General features: G+C 34.0%; 1 protein-coding gene across 10 annotated transcripts in view; it reads right to left on the bottom strand.

Moving 5' to 3' along the window:
• The window catches only part of Dmd (dystrophin), a 2,465,896-nt gene that overhangs the window by 657,653 nt on the left and 1,793,251 nt on the right, over positions 1–14,992 (bottom strand). For all 10 annotated transcript variants that reach the window (XM_051140917.1, XM_051140916.1, XM_051140911.1 and 7 more), the window contains one exon: positions 5,587–5,819. In XM_051140917.1, coding sequence (XP_050996874.1) covers positions 5,587–5,819 — 233 coding nt within the window. The remainder of the gene's footprint in view (positions 1–5,586; positions 5,820–14,992) is intronic.

Below are 14,992 nucleotides of genomic sequence, written 5' to 3'. Positions count from 1 at the left end.
CATTTTCCCATTATTCCCCTCCCCTTTGAATGTTCCTGAGGAGGATTACCTCCCCCTGTATATGCTCATAGGGTATCAAGTCTCTTCTTGGTAACCTGCTGTCCTTCCTCTGAGTGCCACCAGGTCTCCCCCTCCAGGGGACATGGTCAAATGTGAGGCACCAGAGTATGTGAGAAAGTCATATCCCACTCTCCACTCAACTGTGAAGAATGTTCTGACCATTGGCTAGATCTGGGTAGGGGTTTAAAGTTTACCGCCTGTATTGTCCTTGGCTGGTGCCTTAGTTTGAGCGGGATCCCTGGGCCCAAATCTGCCTATCATAATTGGAAATCTATCTGGTGCTATCTCAGAAAAATGGGAATAGGACTTCCTCAAGACCCAGGTATTCCACTCCTTGGAATATACCCAGAAGATGCTCCAGCACACAACAAGAAAATTTGCTCAACCATGTTCATAGCCTTATTCATAATAGCCAGAACATGGAAACAGCCTAAGTGTCCCTCAGTAGAAGAATGGATAAAGAAACTGTGGTACATATACACTATGGAATATACACTCAGCTATTAAAAACAAAGAATTCCCAAAATCTGTGGACAAATGGATTGAGCTAGAAATGATCATAATGAGTGAGTTAACCCAGAAGCAGAAAGACTCAAATAGTATATACTCACTTATATCTGCATACTAGCCCAAGGGGCATGTCCCACTCAAGCCTTCACTTACCAAGAAACTGGGACAGAGGGGAGGACATCCTATTGGGACTCTAGAAGAGAGAAGCATGGGAGAATAGCAAAGTAGAAGGATCCAGAGGGTCCTAGGAACCTACAAGGATGATCTTTTCTAATTCCATTTATTTGCCTGCAAATTTCATGATTTCCTTCTTTTTAGTAGCTGAGTAATATTCCACCTGTCCCTATTCCAATCTTTTATATGCATGACTTCCTATATATCATGAATACTGTGGTAGTAGTTCAATAAAAGCATATTTTTAAAAACTGTCTCTATCATCTCACATTTGGAAAACTACTAACTTGCACTCCCAGTATACTCAGGTATTCGATTTTATTCCTTCTCAAGGCTCTGGTGAGGTTGAAGACCAGATAGTTTAGTTTTACCATTAAGCTTAGTTGTTTAGGAGTTAAGATGTTTTTAGGCCTAGATAGATGTTTTAAGTTGATAATGATGAGATATGATAGATACTGATTTACATTCAGAATGTTAGACACACAAAGGTAGGAAAGACGTTTTTTTTCAAGACTGCCAAATACAAATAGGCAAAATACTAAGAATGTTACATTTATATAATTCCTGATTGTGTCATGGCTCTTCTTGTATTTGGTAGTTTATTGTATGTATGTGTAATAATATAAATGTATATGTAAAAAATAAAAAAGTTAATAAAAAACAAAAAGCCCAAAAAAGCATATTAAATTAATATCTTAGTAAATGTTTATCTCTAAAATATTATAGTTTAAAAACCTTTCTTGGAATGTTATCTCAATTCTCACAATTAACTATTAAAGATGGGTATGTGTTTTTAAAAATACATAATTAAATTCTTTATTTCTTATAATAAAATCTTTTTTTTTCCTTTTTTTAAATTTTTTTTATTTATTTTTATTAATTTATTCTTGTTACATCTCAATGTTTATCCCATCCCTTGTATCCTCCCATTTCTTCCCCCCCCCCAAATTTCCCATTATTCCCCTCCCCTATGACTGTTCCTGAGGGGGATTACGTCCCCCTATATATTCTCATAGGGTATCAAGTCTCTTCTTGGCTACTTGCTGTCCTTCCTCTGAGTGCCACCAGGTCTCCCCCTCCAGGGGACATGGTCAAATGTGAGGCACCAGAGTACGTGAGAAAGTCGTATCACACTCTCCATTCAACTGTGGAGAATATTCTGACCATTGGCTAGATCTGGGCTTATAATAAAATCTTATCAGAATTTACATTTCTTCATTGTCACAATTTTTAAAATATATTTTATTAATTTATTCATATTACATCTCAATTGTTAGCCCATCCCTTGTATCCTCCCATTCCTCCCTCCCTCCCATTTTCCCCTTACTCCTGTCCCCTACGACTGTGACTGAGGGGGACCTCCTCCCCCTGTATATGCTCATAGGGTATCAAGTCTCTTCTTGGTAGCCTGCTATCCTTCCTCTGAGTGCCACCAGGCCTCCCCATCCAGGGGACATCACATGAACTCTGGTGCCCCATATTTGACCACATTCATTGTCACATTTTATATTTCCTTATTGTCACCAATTTCTCTCTTTCTCTTTCCACTCTCTGTCTCTCTCTCTGTCGGTCTGTTTCTCTCTCTCTTTCTCTCTCTCTCTCTCTCTCTCTCTCTCTCTCTATATATATATATATATATATATATATATATATATATGTGTGTGTGTGTGTGTGTGTGTGTGTGTGTGTGTACGTGTGTGTGTTTGTGTGTGTGTGTGAGAGAGAGAGAGAGAGAGTTTGTGGATATGAGTGTATGTATGTATATGCAAATTGACAGATGATAATATATACAGACACACTATTTAGACCCATTTTATTGATTAAAAGAGATTAATTCTAAAAATGGCAAGAATTGAAAGTATTTTTATGAATTACTTTTAATATAAGATAAAGAAGCTAGAAAAATATTTACTATTTATCAAAAGAAGGCTAATGCTGAGAGTCTCCCTTAATACTCTCGCATTGTTTCCTTGAGACAGAATCTCTCACTGAACCATGAGTTAACCAGTTCAGCAAACAGGCTGACCAGAAAGGCCCAGGGAGCCTGTGTCTGACCTTCAATCTTGGGATTACAGACATGGACCATCATGTCTGGCTTTTAAAATGTGGTGTTGAGGATGAAAATTCAGGTCTTCCAACTTGCTCAGAAAGTAGTTTACCAATAGAGCCATTTTCTTAGCTCATAATTTAAAAAATGTATACATACATACAATTTATAAATAATGTCTTTTGTTCCTAAGTATTGCTCTTGGGCAACAAATTAACTTATGAATTAAGTTTGGAAATATATTTATATATCTTTTTGAAGAATACTGAGTTAAGCGATCTTTTTGTAAAACATTAATTCATTTGGAGAACTATACTACTCTGTGTGTCAGTGTGTTCTCTGAAAGTTGGATTAAAAACCCATCACAAATGATTGCTTTCTCTTTTCCATGATCACAAAGCAACAGACTTTTCTATGAAACTATAGTGTCAGTAATATGATTTAAATATTCTGAGTATTGAAGCTTTCCAGAGTTTGCCATGGAACTTAATAATAATTTCTAATATTGGTTGAGTACTCCCAATAAACAATGTAAGTCAGAAAAAATTTTCATACACTACCCTATACAATTCTCACAGTAAACTGTCAGGCTAATTGTTATGTGTGCAAGCTACAGATAGGCAATCTGATGTTTAGAGAAGTGGAAAAACTTATCCAAGATTTTGCAGCTTTGTGACTGAAGCCAAAGATCCAAAATCTGCACTTTAAAGATTATAACATGCTGCCTCCTCTAGTGAATTATATTCTGTGAAATGCTGATATAATAACAAAAATGTTGATAAAATGATATTTCTGCATTATTTTGTACAAATACAAAATATTCATCAAAGTGCCTGACCTAGACTATGTATACAAATACATATACATCACTAAATGTTAACTACAGTTACAGTTATTACTATAGACAATGTACATTGGAAGGAGGGATACAGGCTTAAGAATCATATGAGAATTAGAACACTTCTTCTAGTACCTACTAGATGTATGAGGCATCTTTTAGCCTCATCTCCTTTTCTTGAAAAATAAATGTGGCTGTAAATACATGCTATAAAAAGGTATAGAAAAAACTCATATGTGTAATATTTAAATCTTTTATTATATAGATATTCATCACAATGTGGTAAATGTGAATGAATGGGTCTTTTGAGTGCTCTACATTCACAAAGATTACAAGAATGAGTTGACCGCAGTCATCTCATTTGTAACTAAGTAGAAAAGTCCACTACAGTTGGTTCTTAAGAGCTACTGGATACTTTTTAAACATTGTTTTGTTTTGACATAGATTTGGTCTTCTTTGCAATAGAGGGTGGTCTAGAATTAAAATTCTTCCTGTGATTACTAACCACCAGATCAGCTTCAAGGTAGTTTAAATGCTACTTACTGTTGAAACATCAAATTCATTTTATGAATTGCTAAAGCACCCCTAGCTCTGACTTGCATCTTCCTTGATTTTAGAAAGAAAAGAACAATGAAAATTCTGTAACATCCAAATCCATTTTGGCAGTTTGCATGGGAATGATCCCCATAGACTCATGTGTTTGAGTGCTAGGCCCATGGACAGTGGCACTATTAGGAGGTGTGGCCTTGTTGGAGGAAGTGTACAATTGTGGAGGTGGGCTTTAAGGTATCCTATGCTCAAGCTAAGCTCAGTGTGGGACACAGTCTCCTGCAGCTGCCTCTCAGCTTCTTCTCTAGCACCATGTCTACCTGCATGCTGTAAAGCTTCTTGCCATGACAATAATGGACTAAACCTCTGACCTGTAAGCCAGCCCTATTTAAATGTTTTTTTTTTAATTAGTTGCTATGGTCATTGTGTCTCTACACAGTAATAAAACTCTAAAATGCATATTCAGTAAAATTTACTGCTTGTTAATAAATACCTCAATATTTTTACATGTGAAATGATTATGGTGCATGCCTTTAATCCGAGCACTGCAGAGGTAGAGGCAGGCAGATCGCTGTGAGTTTGAGGCCAGCCTGGTCCACAAAGTAAATCCAGGATGGCCTAGATAACATAGACAAACCCTGTCTCAAAAAACCCAAAACAAAATTATATTTCTTACCTATGGAGAAATATAAAAAACAAATACATAGCACAGTTGTAGCATCTAGTTAAACCATGTTTAGAGCAACTCTTAAGTTTCTAGCTGGTCAACAACTAGAATTTCAACAAAGAGATCTCAGTGAGAATGAGAAATGAGATGTTGTATTATTAAAATGTGTTTATTTGAATAAGGTGGGGGGCATAAAACCTAATATTGAGATCTAGGCTATTTAAAATATGTTAGATTTTGGTACTTGTCTTATTTATTTCCAACTCTTATTATCCTTATCATTTGAGGCATGAAACTGGCACAGACAACTCAAAGGGGGGATAATAAACAAGTCCCAGATTATTATCTTTGTCTTTGTAACATGTTATGGCTGCATAGTGCCAAAATAAATAGTTTAAATGTAATCCGCTCCATTGAGTTAATTGTTTCTTATCAAAGACAAGTAAAAAACAGTTATTTACTGAATTTAACTGAGCCACCTCTACTTGTAAGGTTTATGTGTTTCACCCTCACTTTCTTCTCTTTTAAATTAATGTTACAAGAGATAATTCTTATTAATTCATGTCCTTGATCATATTTACGTATTTCGGTTGAACAGAGCAGAGTAAGTAGTGTTTGTTAACAGAGAAAAGGTAGCTTCAAAACTGGTCGTAAATCATAAAGGAGAGGGAAGTAGCAAATGAAGCTATCCACGTTAAAGAAAAAACTCTGACAGATTTTCTACTTATAGTTTATCCATACCTTCTGTTTGATGATCATCTCATTGATGTCTTCCAGATCACCCACCATCACCCTCTGTGATTTTATAACTCGATCAAGCAGAGAAAGCCAGTCTGTAAGTTCTGTCCAAGATCGGTTGAAGTCTGCCAGAGCAGGTACCTCCAACAGCAGAGAAGATGGCATTTCTAGTTTGGAGGTGGCAGTTTCCTTGGTAACCACAGGTTGTGTCACTAGAGTAACAGTCTGACTAGAAGCTGGTGTTTTGAAAGAAAGAAGAAAAAAAGAAAGGAAAAATTAGAAACTCAAGCAAAAGAGCCAATTTCAGTAACAATAAATGAACATTACTTGACAACCAAGAATTTGTATACTTTACAAGGTAATACATCATAGAATGTATAAACATGTTTAGTAAACTTTACAGATATTTTATCTTATTTTAATACCTTAACCAATATTTTAATTTAAATACATTCAGTAAGAATCATATAGATTGAGAAATTTATAAACACAGGGCATGTCCATATAAAATTTATCTACTTATTGTTCATTCAAGGGATAAAAGGAAAAACTAAATATAAGATCATATTTCTGACTTTTAATTTTCTTGAATAAGAAAATTACTTAGTAGGAAGAAACTTTGTATTCCACAATGGGAACACTTGGCATTTTATCCTCTGTTTGAACAATGAAGTAAGTAACAGTGAAGAAAAAACAAGGTATATTATTGTTGAAAAGTGATAGCTAATAAAACTTTTCTTTTGTATATGAAACTCTATTTCAAGGTCATTAAATCGTAAATTAAAGTTAATAGTGCTGCATATTTTAAAGGATAAGATGTGAAGTATTAGGGTAAGACAAATGTGTAAGAATCCTGCTGTCTGCCTTAGGAACTCTGAGACCTTGCTTAAGTTATTCAACCTCTCTAAGCTTTAGCTTTTCTCCTCAGTAAAGGAAGAAAAATGACAGAGTAAATGTCACAGGGGAAGCTGTGTAAACTCAGTGAAAATATAAGCAAAGTACACATAGAAAAGAAATGTCACAGAATATTATTGTTGTTGCCATGATTATCTTCAGCATCCTAGTCATTATCACAATATTAGTAAGGTGGTAATCTCTAGTCTTATTGTTGAGTATTATTGTTTTATAAAAATCTTTGTTGGTTACAAAATAATTTTTAAAATACAGTGACAAGTGGTAGATACGGACTGGAAACATTGAAAATTGGGGAAAATTTGGTCTGAAGTCTGTGTGATATCCTTTGTTGATTGAAGGGAGCCAAGTTGAATTTGCTCATATGAAATGAAGCCTGGTAACAACAAACTGAGGGGTGATCATAAGTCAGTGACAACAGGAAGTAATACTTAATCTGCATTTAAAAAAAGATGACAGCTATGATATATACAGGAGGGAAGCAGCAATGAAACACAGGACTATGCACTTCAGTAGGGAAGCATTCCAAAATGTGGAAAAGGTCATCTGAATGGAAGATCTCATAAGTATAAACATGGGAGCTATTCAAAGAACATGAAAATAAAGATGTGCACATTTATACTCTAAGGTAATGATTCATTCATTTCAGTGGCTGCATTACTTTTTATATTTTCAGGTGGTCTCCTCAATGAGAAGATGCGAGAGATGCTTCTTTTCTTTCTAACCTCTCAAGAACATCCAGAACCCTCAGAGATAGAAGAGTAAGGCAGAATGAAAGTGTTGAAGATGTCAGAAATGAAACGTAATAAAAAAGCAGGACATGAAACACTAGCACTGAAGAAATAAAGAAAATATTGTTTTTCACATCGTGTCACTACTATGCAGGCATTTCTGTAAAGGAGAGAGCCTAATCTGAAGCAGAAATATCATCCTGTGATTTATAGTAGAGTGTTGTTTATACCCTTGCACACTCCTGTCCTTACTGTAAATAAGGGATAAAATCATAAAAGGAATAACAGAAAAAGGTCTGGATTCTTGGAAAAATTTCATAGGTAGAGCTGAAAAATAACAATGTACTGAATTTTGAGCAACATAAAATAGACTGAAAAGATTTCAATGCTATATTGTACTCCTTTTTATTATTATTTGAAATTTTCATATATAGATAGAATGTTTGAACAAAAACAACCCCTCCCATTTTTCTTCTCTTCCAAATTCTTTCCTCCCCTCAATAATTTCTTCTTTTCAATATAAACTGTTTAAAAACACAGAGATCATCCACGCTGCCTGCATACGTACTGGTGTAGGATGATCTACTGGAATATGTGTATACCATCAGGTGTCACACACCTGAAAAGTGTTCTCAGTTTCTATGCTCTCTCCCTCCCTTCCTCCCCCCTCCTTCTCTTGCTTCCTCCCTCTCCCTTTTTCTGAAGCCATCAATTTTCCATAGCTTCTCAGCTAGTGGTGACCATCTCCCTACTTCATGTAACTTTCTGGAAGGAAAAATGTAGAATATGTCTAAGATTTTTCTATTTAGATTGTTGTAACTATATTGAAAAATATTTACTGTATTTTAGTTTGTGTGGATATATATTACAAGACTTCTAAATCTGCTACAGCAAAGGAAAATGCAGAGATAAAAATGGTGCAGGGCGGGGGAAGCAAATAACCTGACTAGCTCTATTTTCTCATATCTGTATGTATCTCTCCACTACAAACTCCAAGCAGTGGCGCTCTCTCTATTTTCTTCTTTTGAAAATAGCTTAAATGAGAGTCAGTGAGATGTCTCAGTGAGTAAAGGCACTTTTTTGAGATTTATGAGACTCTGAGTTTGACCCTTGAAACCCACATGGTGGAAGGAGGACACCTACTCCCAGGAGCTGTCAACATTCATTTGTTTGCTTGTCAGTGTTCATTGGTTCTATAGTAGCATCACATTTGAGAATCTATATTCTGGACCAAACTTGACCGTGCATCCTCAGATCCCTAGTCAGTTCTTCTGCTCCCTTACTTCTGTATCATACAATTAACATAGGCCATAAGACAACTGTGTGTCTGTTCACATTCTTGGTGCTTCTTTTAAACTTTCTCACCCATTTCCATGAAAAATTTCATTGCCTCTTCAACAATCAAAGATAAATGTATTCTTTTGGGGGGGGGGTATCAGGATAAATATGTAACAAAAATGTCTCCATAAAGCACTCTTGGGTCATAAACATCTTATAGTACTTAATATTTTCTTATTTAAATAATCATATCTATAAGAAAAAGTGCCATAGGTGTATTATTTATAGTCTTCATGCTAGATAGTCAATTGCCCAATTATAAATGTAGACCCTTCTATTTTTTATCATTTGAGCCACATTTACTATATCTCTCACTCCAACTCCTCTGCTTTGTTTTGTCCTTTATCTTCACATATTTAACTAAAGTTTCCACATATAAATCTTATAATCCAACATTTTCCTGCATATGGTTTATTTAACTTAATATAATGTCCTTCACCTTTATCTGTATTGAGGGAAATGACAGCACCTTTATGAAGGTTCTAAATGAAACACAAATATCTAAAGCTTAAATACTAAAAATTCTAATACTCACATGAAAAGTTCATCTTTTGGGGTCTGGGATATCTTACTCCATATCTAGCTCCATAAATGTACCTACAAATTTCATTTTTATTTTACAGCTGGGTAACATTCCATCATGTAACTATACTATATTTTTCATTAGCCATTTATTTGTTGGTGGACATATATGTTGTTTCCAGTTCCTGGCTATTATGAAGACAGATGAACAAATATCTCTGTAGTAAGATGCAATGTCCTTTCAGCATATGATCATGAATAGTATAGCTGGATGTTGTGATAGATTAATTTACAGTCATTGGAGGAAGGAAACTCTAAACTGATTTCTATAGTGCCTGTACAAATTTCAAATTCAACTGGTAATTAATAAGTTGCTCCCTCATCAGGGAAGCTAGATGGTAATTAACACAGAGATCTAGAGCTGTGCAATGCATAGAAAATAAGTAAGGAATTTTGAAGCAGCCAGCCTCAAGAGGAATATTTTAAAAATCACTTCTCTTCCTTTTCAGGGGTCAAGAATCTATGTGGAAGAAGAGGCAGAAAGATTTTAAGAGTCAGAGGTGGTAGATGACTCCAAGGAAACAATGTTTTCCAGACACAATAGAGTAGATACACATATGAACTCACAGAAACTGTGATTGCATACTTAAGATCTGCAACAGTTCAAGCCAGTCAAAATCCCAGCATAGAGAAAGGGAAGTGGACACAAAGTTCAATTTATAACCAAGAAGCTATTTGCAAACAATACATGCTGGAAAAGAAAAAGACAGTTTTCTTCAATGCAGTGACACTAGATACTTAAACCACACTCTTCAGCAGATCTTATGATCAGGAGTAGTTGAACAATACAGCACAGACTCCATATTTTTTGTGTGTGCTTCTTTTCCTACTTTTCTTTTTCTTTAAAATGAGAGTAAAAACATAAAGTTGTTTGGTTAGGGAGGAGTAGAGGACCCGAGAAGACTTGAAGGGGAGGAAAAATTATGATTACACAAGGGATGGGATAAACATTGAGATGTAACAAGAATAAATTAATAAAAAAATTTTTTAAAAAAGAGAAAAATATATGTTGAATGTAATTCTCAAAATATAGCAATTTAAAAAAAGAAAATGACAAGCCATTATTCATTTTGAGGGATTAACAATACATACTTGTATACAAATATAACATTTTCTTTTATTCATTGTCAATCAATAGATATTAGGGTGGTTCTATTTTTAGGTTATTGTTACTATTACTGTGCTGAATATAAGACTGTACATGTCTGAGTGACATTGTAATTTAAATTTCCTTTCAATATAAACCTGTTGCTGGAGCATGAATTTGTTTTTAACTTTGTGTGTGTGTATGTATGTTCGTGGAGGAAACACATGGGAATAGCCACATGTAAAAGCCAGATATCAATTTATGTTGGTATCTTCCTCAATCTCACTTTTCGCTACACTGGTTGGCCAGCAAGCCTTTGCAGTGGGATTTTGAGAACATGGTGAATGCCTGGCTTCTACTGCAGGTTCTGGGGATCTGACACTAGTCTTCATGCTTGTAGAGCAAGCACTTTACTGGCTTAACACTCTCTCTGGTCCTATTTTTATATTTTTCAGGAAGTTCCCTATTGTTTTCTATAATGACTATCCAAGCTGGATTTTTCTTCAAGAGTGTGCAAGTGTTCTCCATTATCCTTGCTAATAGATTTTTAAAAGCAAATCATAGCCATTCTACCAGGACTAAGGTGGCATTTCTTAGTGATTTCATATATACTACATGAGAAGCATCACCTACTTTCTTTCACATATGGAAATCCAATTAACCTAAATAATCCATTACGGAGACTATTCTTCCTCCACTGTTTGTTTTGCATGTGTCCAAAAGTTAACTCATAGTGACTGAGAAATTAATCTGAATTCAGAAATACCATGTCTTAAAGAGTATCTAGAACATTAAGTAGTTACGAGTTAATCTGCTTTACACTTTTTATTACGGCTAATTTTGTTTTTAACTATATTATTTGAAATATTTTAACTTTCTTGAAATTTCCAAGTAAAAATTTCCAAAGTGAAAGTTTGGTGGTCATCATAGCTGTTCAATATATACACACAGACCTCTGGAATGCTGAGGTTACATGCACACATAGCCACAACCAGCTTTTCTATATGATTTTAATTTGAAAAAGCATAAAGTTGTTTATCCCACTTTCACCTTGCTAAATCATTTAAATCACTTCAATGAGTAAAGTATAGGGTGAGAAGATATGCTTGGGAGTGGAGCAAGTCATCTTATTGTCTGAAAAGCAGATTTCTGCCTCGCAAGGGTAGGCACAGTTATTCTTAGTCAGGTTTGCTGTTAGTCCCATATTATAAATAATAGAGAATTTCTTGAGAGTACTTGCACATGTAATATCAAGGAGATAAGAATTAGAGTACGTTAAGTACTGCACAAAATTCCTAATACTATTTTTGGATGATCCTTATTCTTCTTAAAGAGTATGGGAAATGAGTTTTTCCTAGCTGGTATGGCACATCTTCTCTATGCCCTATTTAATACCCTAAACAAGCAGTTCTCAATCTTTGAGCTCTGATCCCTTTTGTGGGGGTCAAATGACCCTTTCACAGAGGTCACCTAAGACCATTAGAAAACAGATATTTACATTATGATTCATAAAAGTAGCAAAATTACAGTTATATAAAAGCAAAAAAGATAATTTTATAGCTGGGGTAACCAACAATATGCGGAAGTATTTTAAAGTGTCACAGCATTAAGAAGGTTGGCATATACTGCTCTAGAGAGATTTGCTGATATCTTTCCTGTTCTATTACTTTATCCTAGAAACATAAATATTACAATATATCTTATTAACCTACAGATATATAATATATATACACATGTGAGTATACATATGCAAAAGATTATGCATTTGATTAGTTCTACTAATAATAACTATACTGTACTTATGCATCTTATTAGAAAATGAAAATGATTCTACTAAAACTTGAGGATTTTGTTTCATAGTTAAAAAATTGACAAGTTTAAAATAGCTAAAATGAATTTACCTTGAACAAGAGACATAACAGTAGGTGCAATATAATATTGCAAACTACATCTTTGTTTGAGTACTTTGTTAATTAAAAGGTGTTGACTCTAAGTAAGAAGTCTTATTTTTCCAAAAGTATTTGAAGAGAATTTCTCTAGTCTAAAATTTTTATTGGTTTTAGGGTTATAAAATATGAGCTTTGCTTAGAGCTTTAAAAGGTATACTAAATCTTAAACACACACACACACACACACACACACACACACAAAATGTACATATACAGAGAGAGAGAGAGAGACAGAGTGACAGAGAGACAGAGACACACACACACAGAGGCAGTCACACACAACTTTTCCATAATTCACATATCTTAGGATGATAAAAATACAAGAAAAACATTTTGTATATGTAGTATTTTTATGACTGTATTTCCTCCAATTTTCTATTTAATAATTATTCATGTGATTGAACATATACTAATTGCTATGTAAGGTATATGTGCAAAGTGCTATGATTTCACCATTCTATGTCAACAAACGGTGGCATTAATACACATAGTCAAATAGCATTGGTGATCTGAAGAGATGGCTTAGTGGGTAATGGTACTTCATACTATTACTGAAAATCTGAAACCCACACGGTGGAAGTAGACAGCCAGTTCTCACAAGTTTCATCTGACATGCACATATATGCTATGGTATGTGTACACCCACATACCACATCCCAGCCCACTCTACTTCACCACACAAATTAGATAAATAAATTTTAAAAATTAATGTGCTTCTGTTTAACACTAAACGACATAGGACATATTGTTACTGTCATTGAATAGCAAGAAGGAACACTGAAATATTTTCTTTCTGGATATTTAATAGGATGTCAATTGGCATATTGAAATAGATAATGATTCAAGAATAGTGAGTATCAAAATTAAAAATAATTTCTGGAGTCCAAGAAAAATGCATTTCATGTAAGTGAGAAAGAACTTCAATTTTTTCTGTAACTGTAGTCTGTACAGAAATTAGAAACCAATGTTTTATCGAAAGAAAAGAAAATGTCTATAATTACATGAAGTGGAAGATTCATAGAGTAATTTTAATTTCTCCTCCAAATTGGAAGCCTTGAAGAAAACAATTTCAGTAACAATCACAGAACACTATTAGTATAATCAAAGCAAATAACCACAATATCCAGTACAGAAGAGGAAAGGAAAAAAAGCTAAGTAATGCCAGATATATTGATGCAAGATGATAATCAAATCCCCAAGTGGTATGAGAATAACAATCTATGTAACCATTTGGCTTAACTAAATAATGTGTGCATATCTCATTAGAGGAAATGTAACAAGACATAGTCTACCCTCTAAATTAAAATTCTGTCATTCTGCATGACAAAAATGATTTTTAACTAAAAATTCTGGGTAAATGAAGCTTGTATTTGCTCGAGAAAGCTACATTTTAACTGTGAGAATAACATAATTGCAGACACTTTCATGCAGTTATACCTTAAATAAGATCTCCTAACAAGTGTCAGGTGCCCAGATTCCTCATGCAGAATATGAGAAAATGAGCTACTTGATGTAAACAGTAGAGTCACATTTAACAAAACCCGCAATGCCTGATATATAATAAGGTCTCAGCAAACATTTTTTGTTGTTGTTGCATGGATTAGAATGACGGTGTACCAAGCACAGTACCTAACTATAATAGATATCTATTTCTGTAAATTTATGTATATAGATTTTTACCAGTTTTGGTCTAGGGTTCCATAAGAAAGGATGAAGAGGGAAATCATTAACTGTAATACAAATAAAACAATAGTACATAGTCTAAAAATGTAGACTATTTAGGACTAAATTAATAATGGTATTTAAAATGAACTTTGAACAATTTAAAAATGATGCTATTTTTTTGTTCTGATTTGTTACTATGTCATTCTGGTATGGACCCCAAATCTACAATAAAATATGAATTAAAATATAAAATAAGCATAGCTGATGAGTATGTGGAAATACTTTAATCTGCATGTAGTATTGCTATTTTCTCAAAACATTAAATTCAAAAGTAATATGTGAGCTAGAAATTCTGAATACATTCAAAAGAACTAAAAATAGGTCATTGCGCACACATTAATTGTAACATTATTTATGATAACCTAGAATTGAGATATTTAAGTGTCTGCTGAAGTTTAAATGAAATAAATTATGTGAGATATGTATGGAGTAATATATTATATGTATATGTAATGGGATATTATTAACCTTTTAAGGAGTATATTGATATTATACAACCTGGACACATAATGAATTATTGAGAGATATGTTATACAAGAGGGTAGATACAGTTCTGAGCATTGTCCTGTATACTTAAGAGTATTAAGATGACAAATATTAAAGATTTATTTTATTCTTAAATATGTAGGTAAGTGTTTCTGTGTGTTGGTATATACATCTTTGCATGTGTGTATGTCTACAGAGGCCAGATAAAGGTGTAAGAACCTTTGGAGATGAAGTTAAAGAACCTGGTGAATGATCCAATTTGGATGCTGGATATTGAACTTGGATCCTCTGCAAGAGCACCACACACTCTTAACTTCTGAGCCATCTCCTCAATCCTCAAATGGTAAATTTTATGTCACATATTTAACTTCAAAGATTTGTGTATGACAAAAGTGGAGATTTTTCCTCTCTATTTTGGATAAGAAAGATTTAAAAGAAATCTTTGACTACAGTAACAAACAACATCATATGCATCACAATTGTTCTGCTATAGTAATGTCCAGTGGAAAATGACTTATTTGTTGTTGTTTAGTATTACTTTTTATCCCTCTGAAATCCTCTGTGAAGCAATCATAATTTTTCAATAGCTCTTTGTAGAA

This window comes from Acomys russatus, chromosome X, assembly GCF_903995435.1.
Source record: "Acomys russatus chromosome X, mAcoRus1.1, whole genome shotgun sequence".
In the NCBI taxonomy this organism is placed as follows: Eukaryota; Metazoa; Chordata; class Mammalia; order Rodentia; family Muridae; genus Acomys; species Acomys russatus.
Note: the sequence above shows the minus strand (reverse complement) of the source record. Positions and strands in the feature narration are given on the sequence as shown.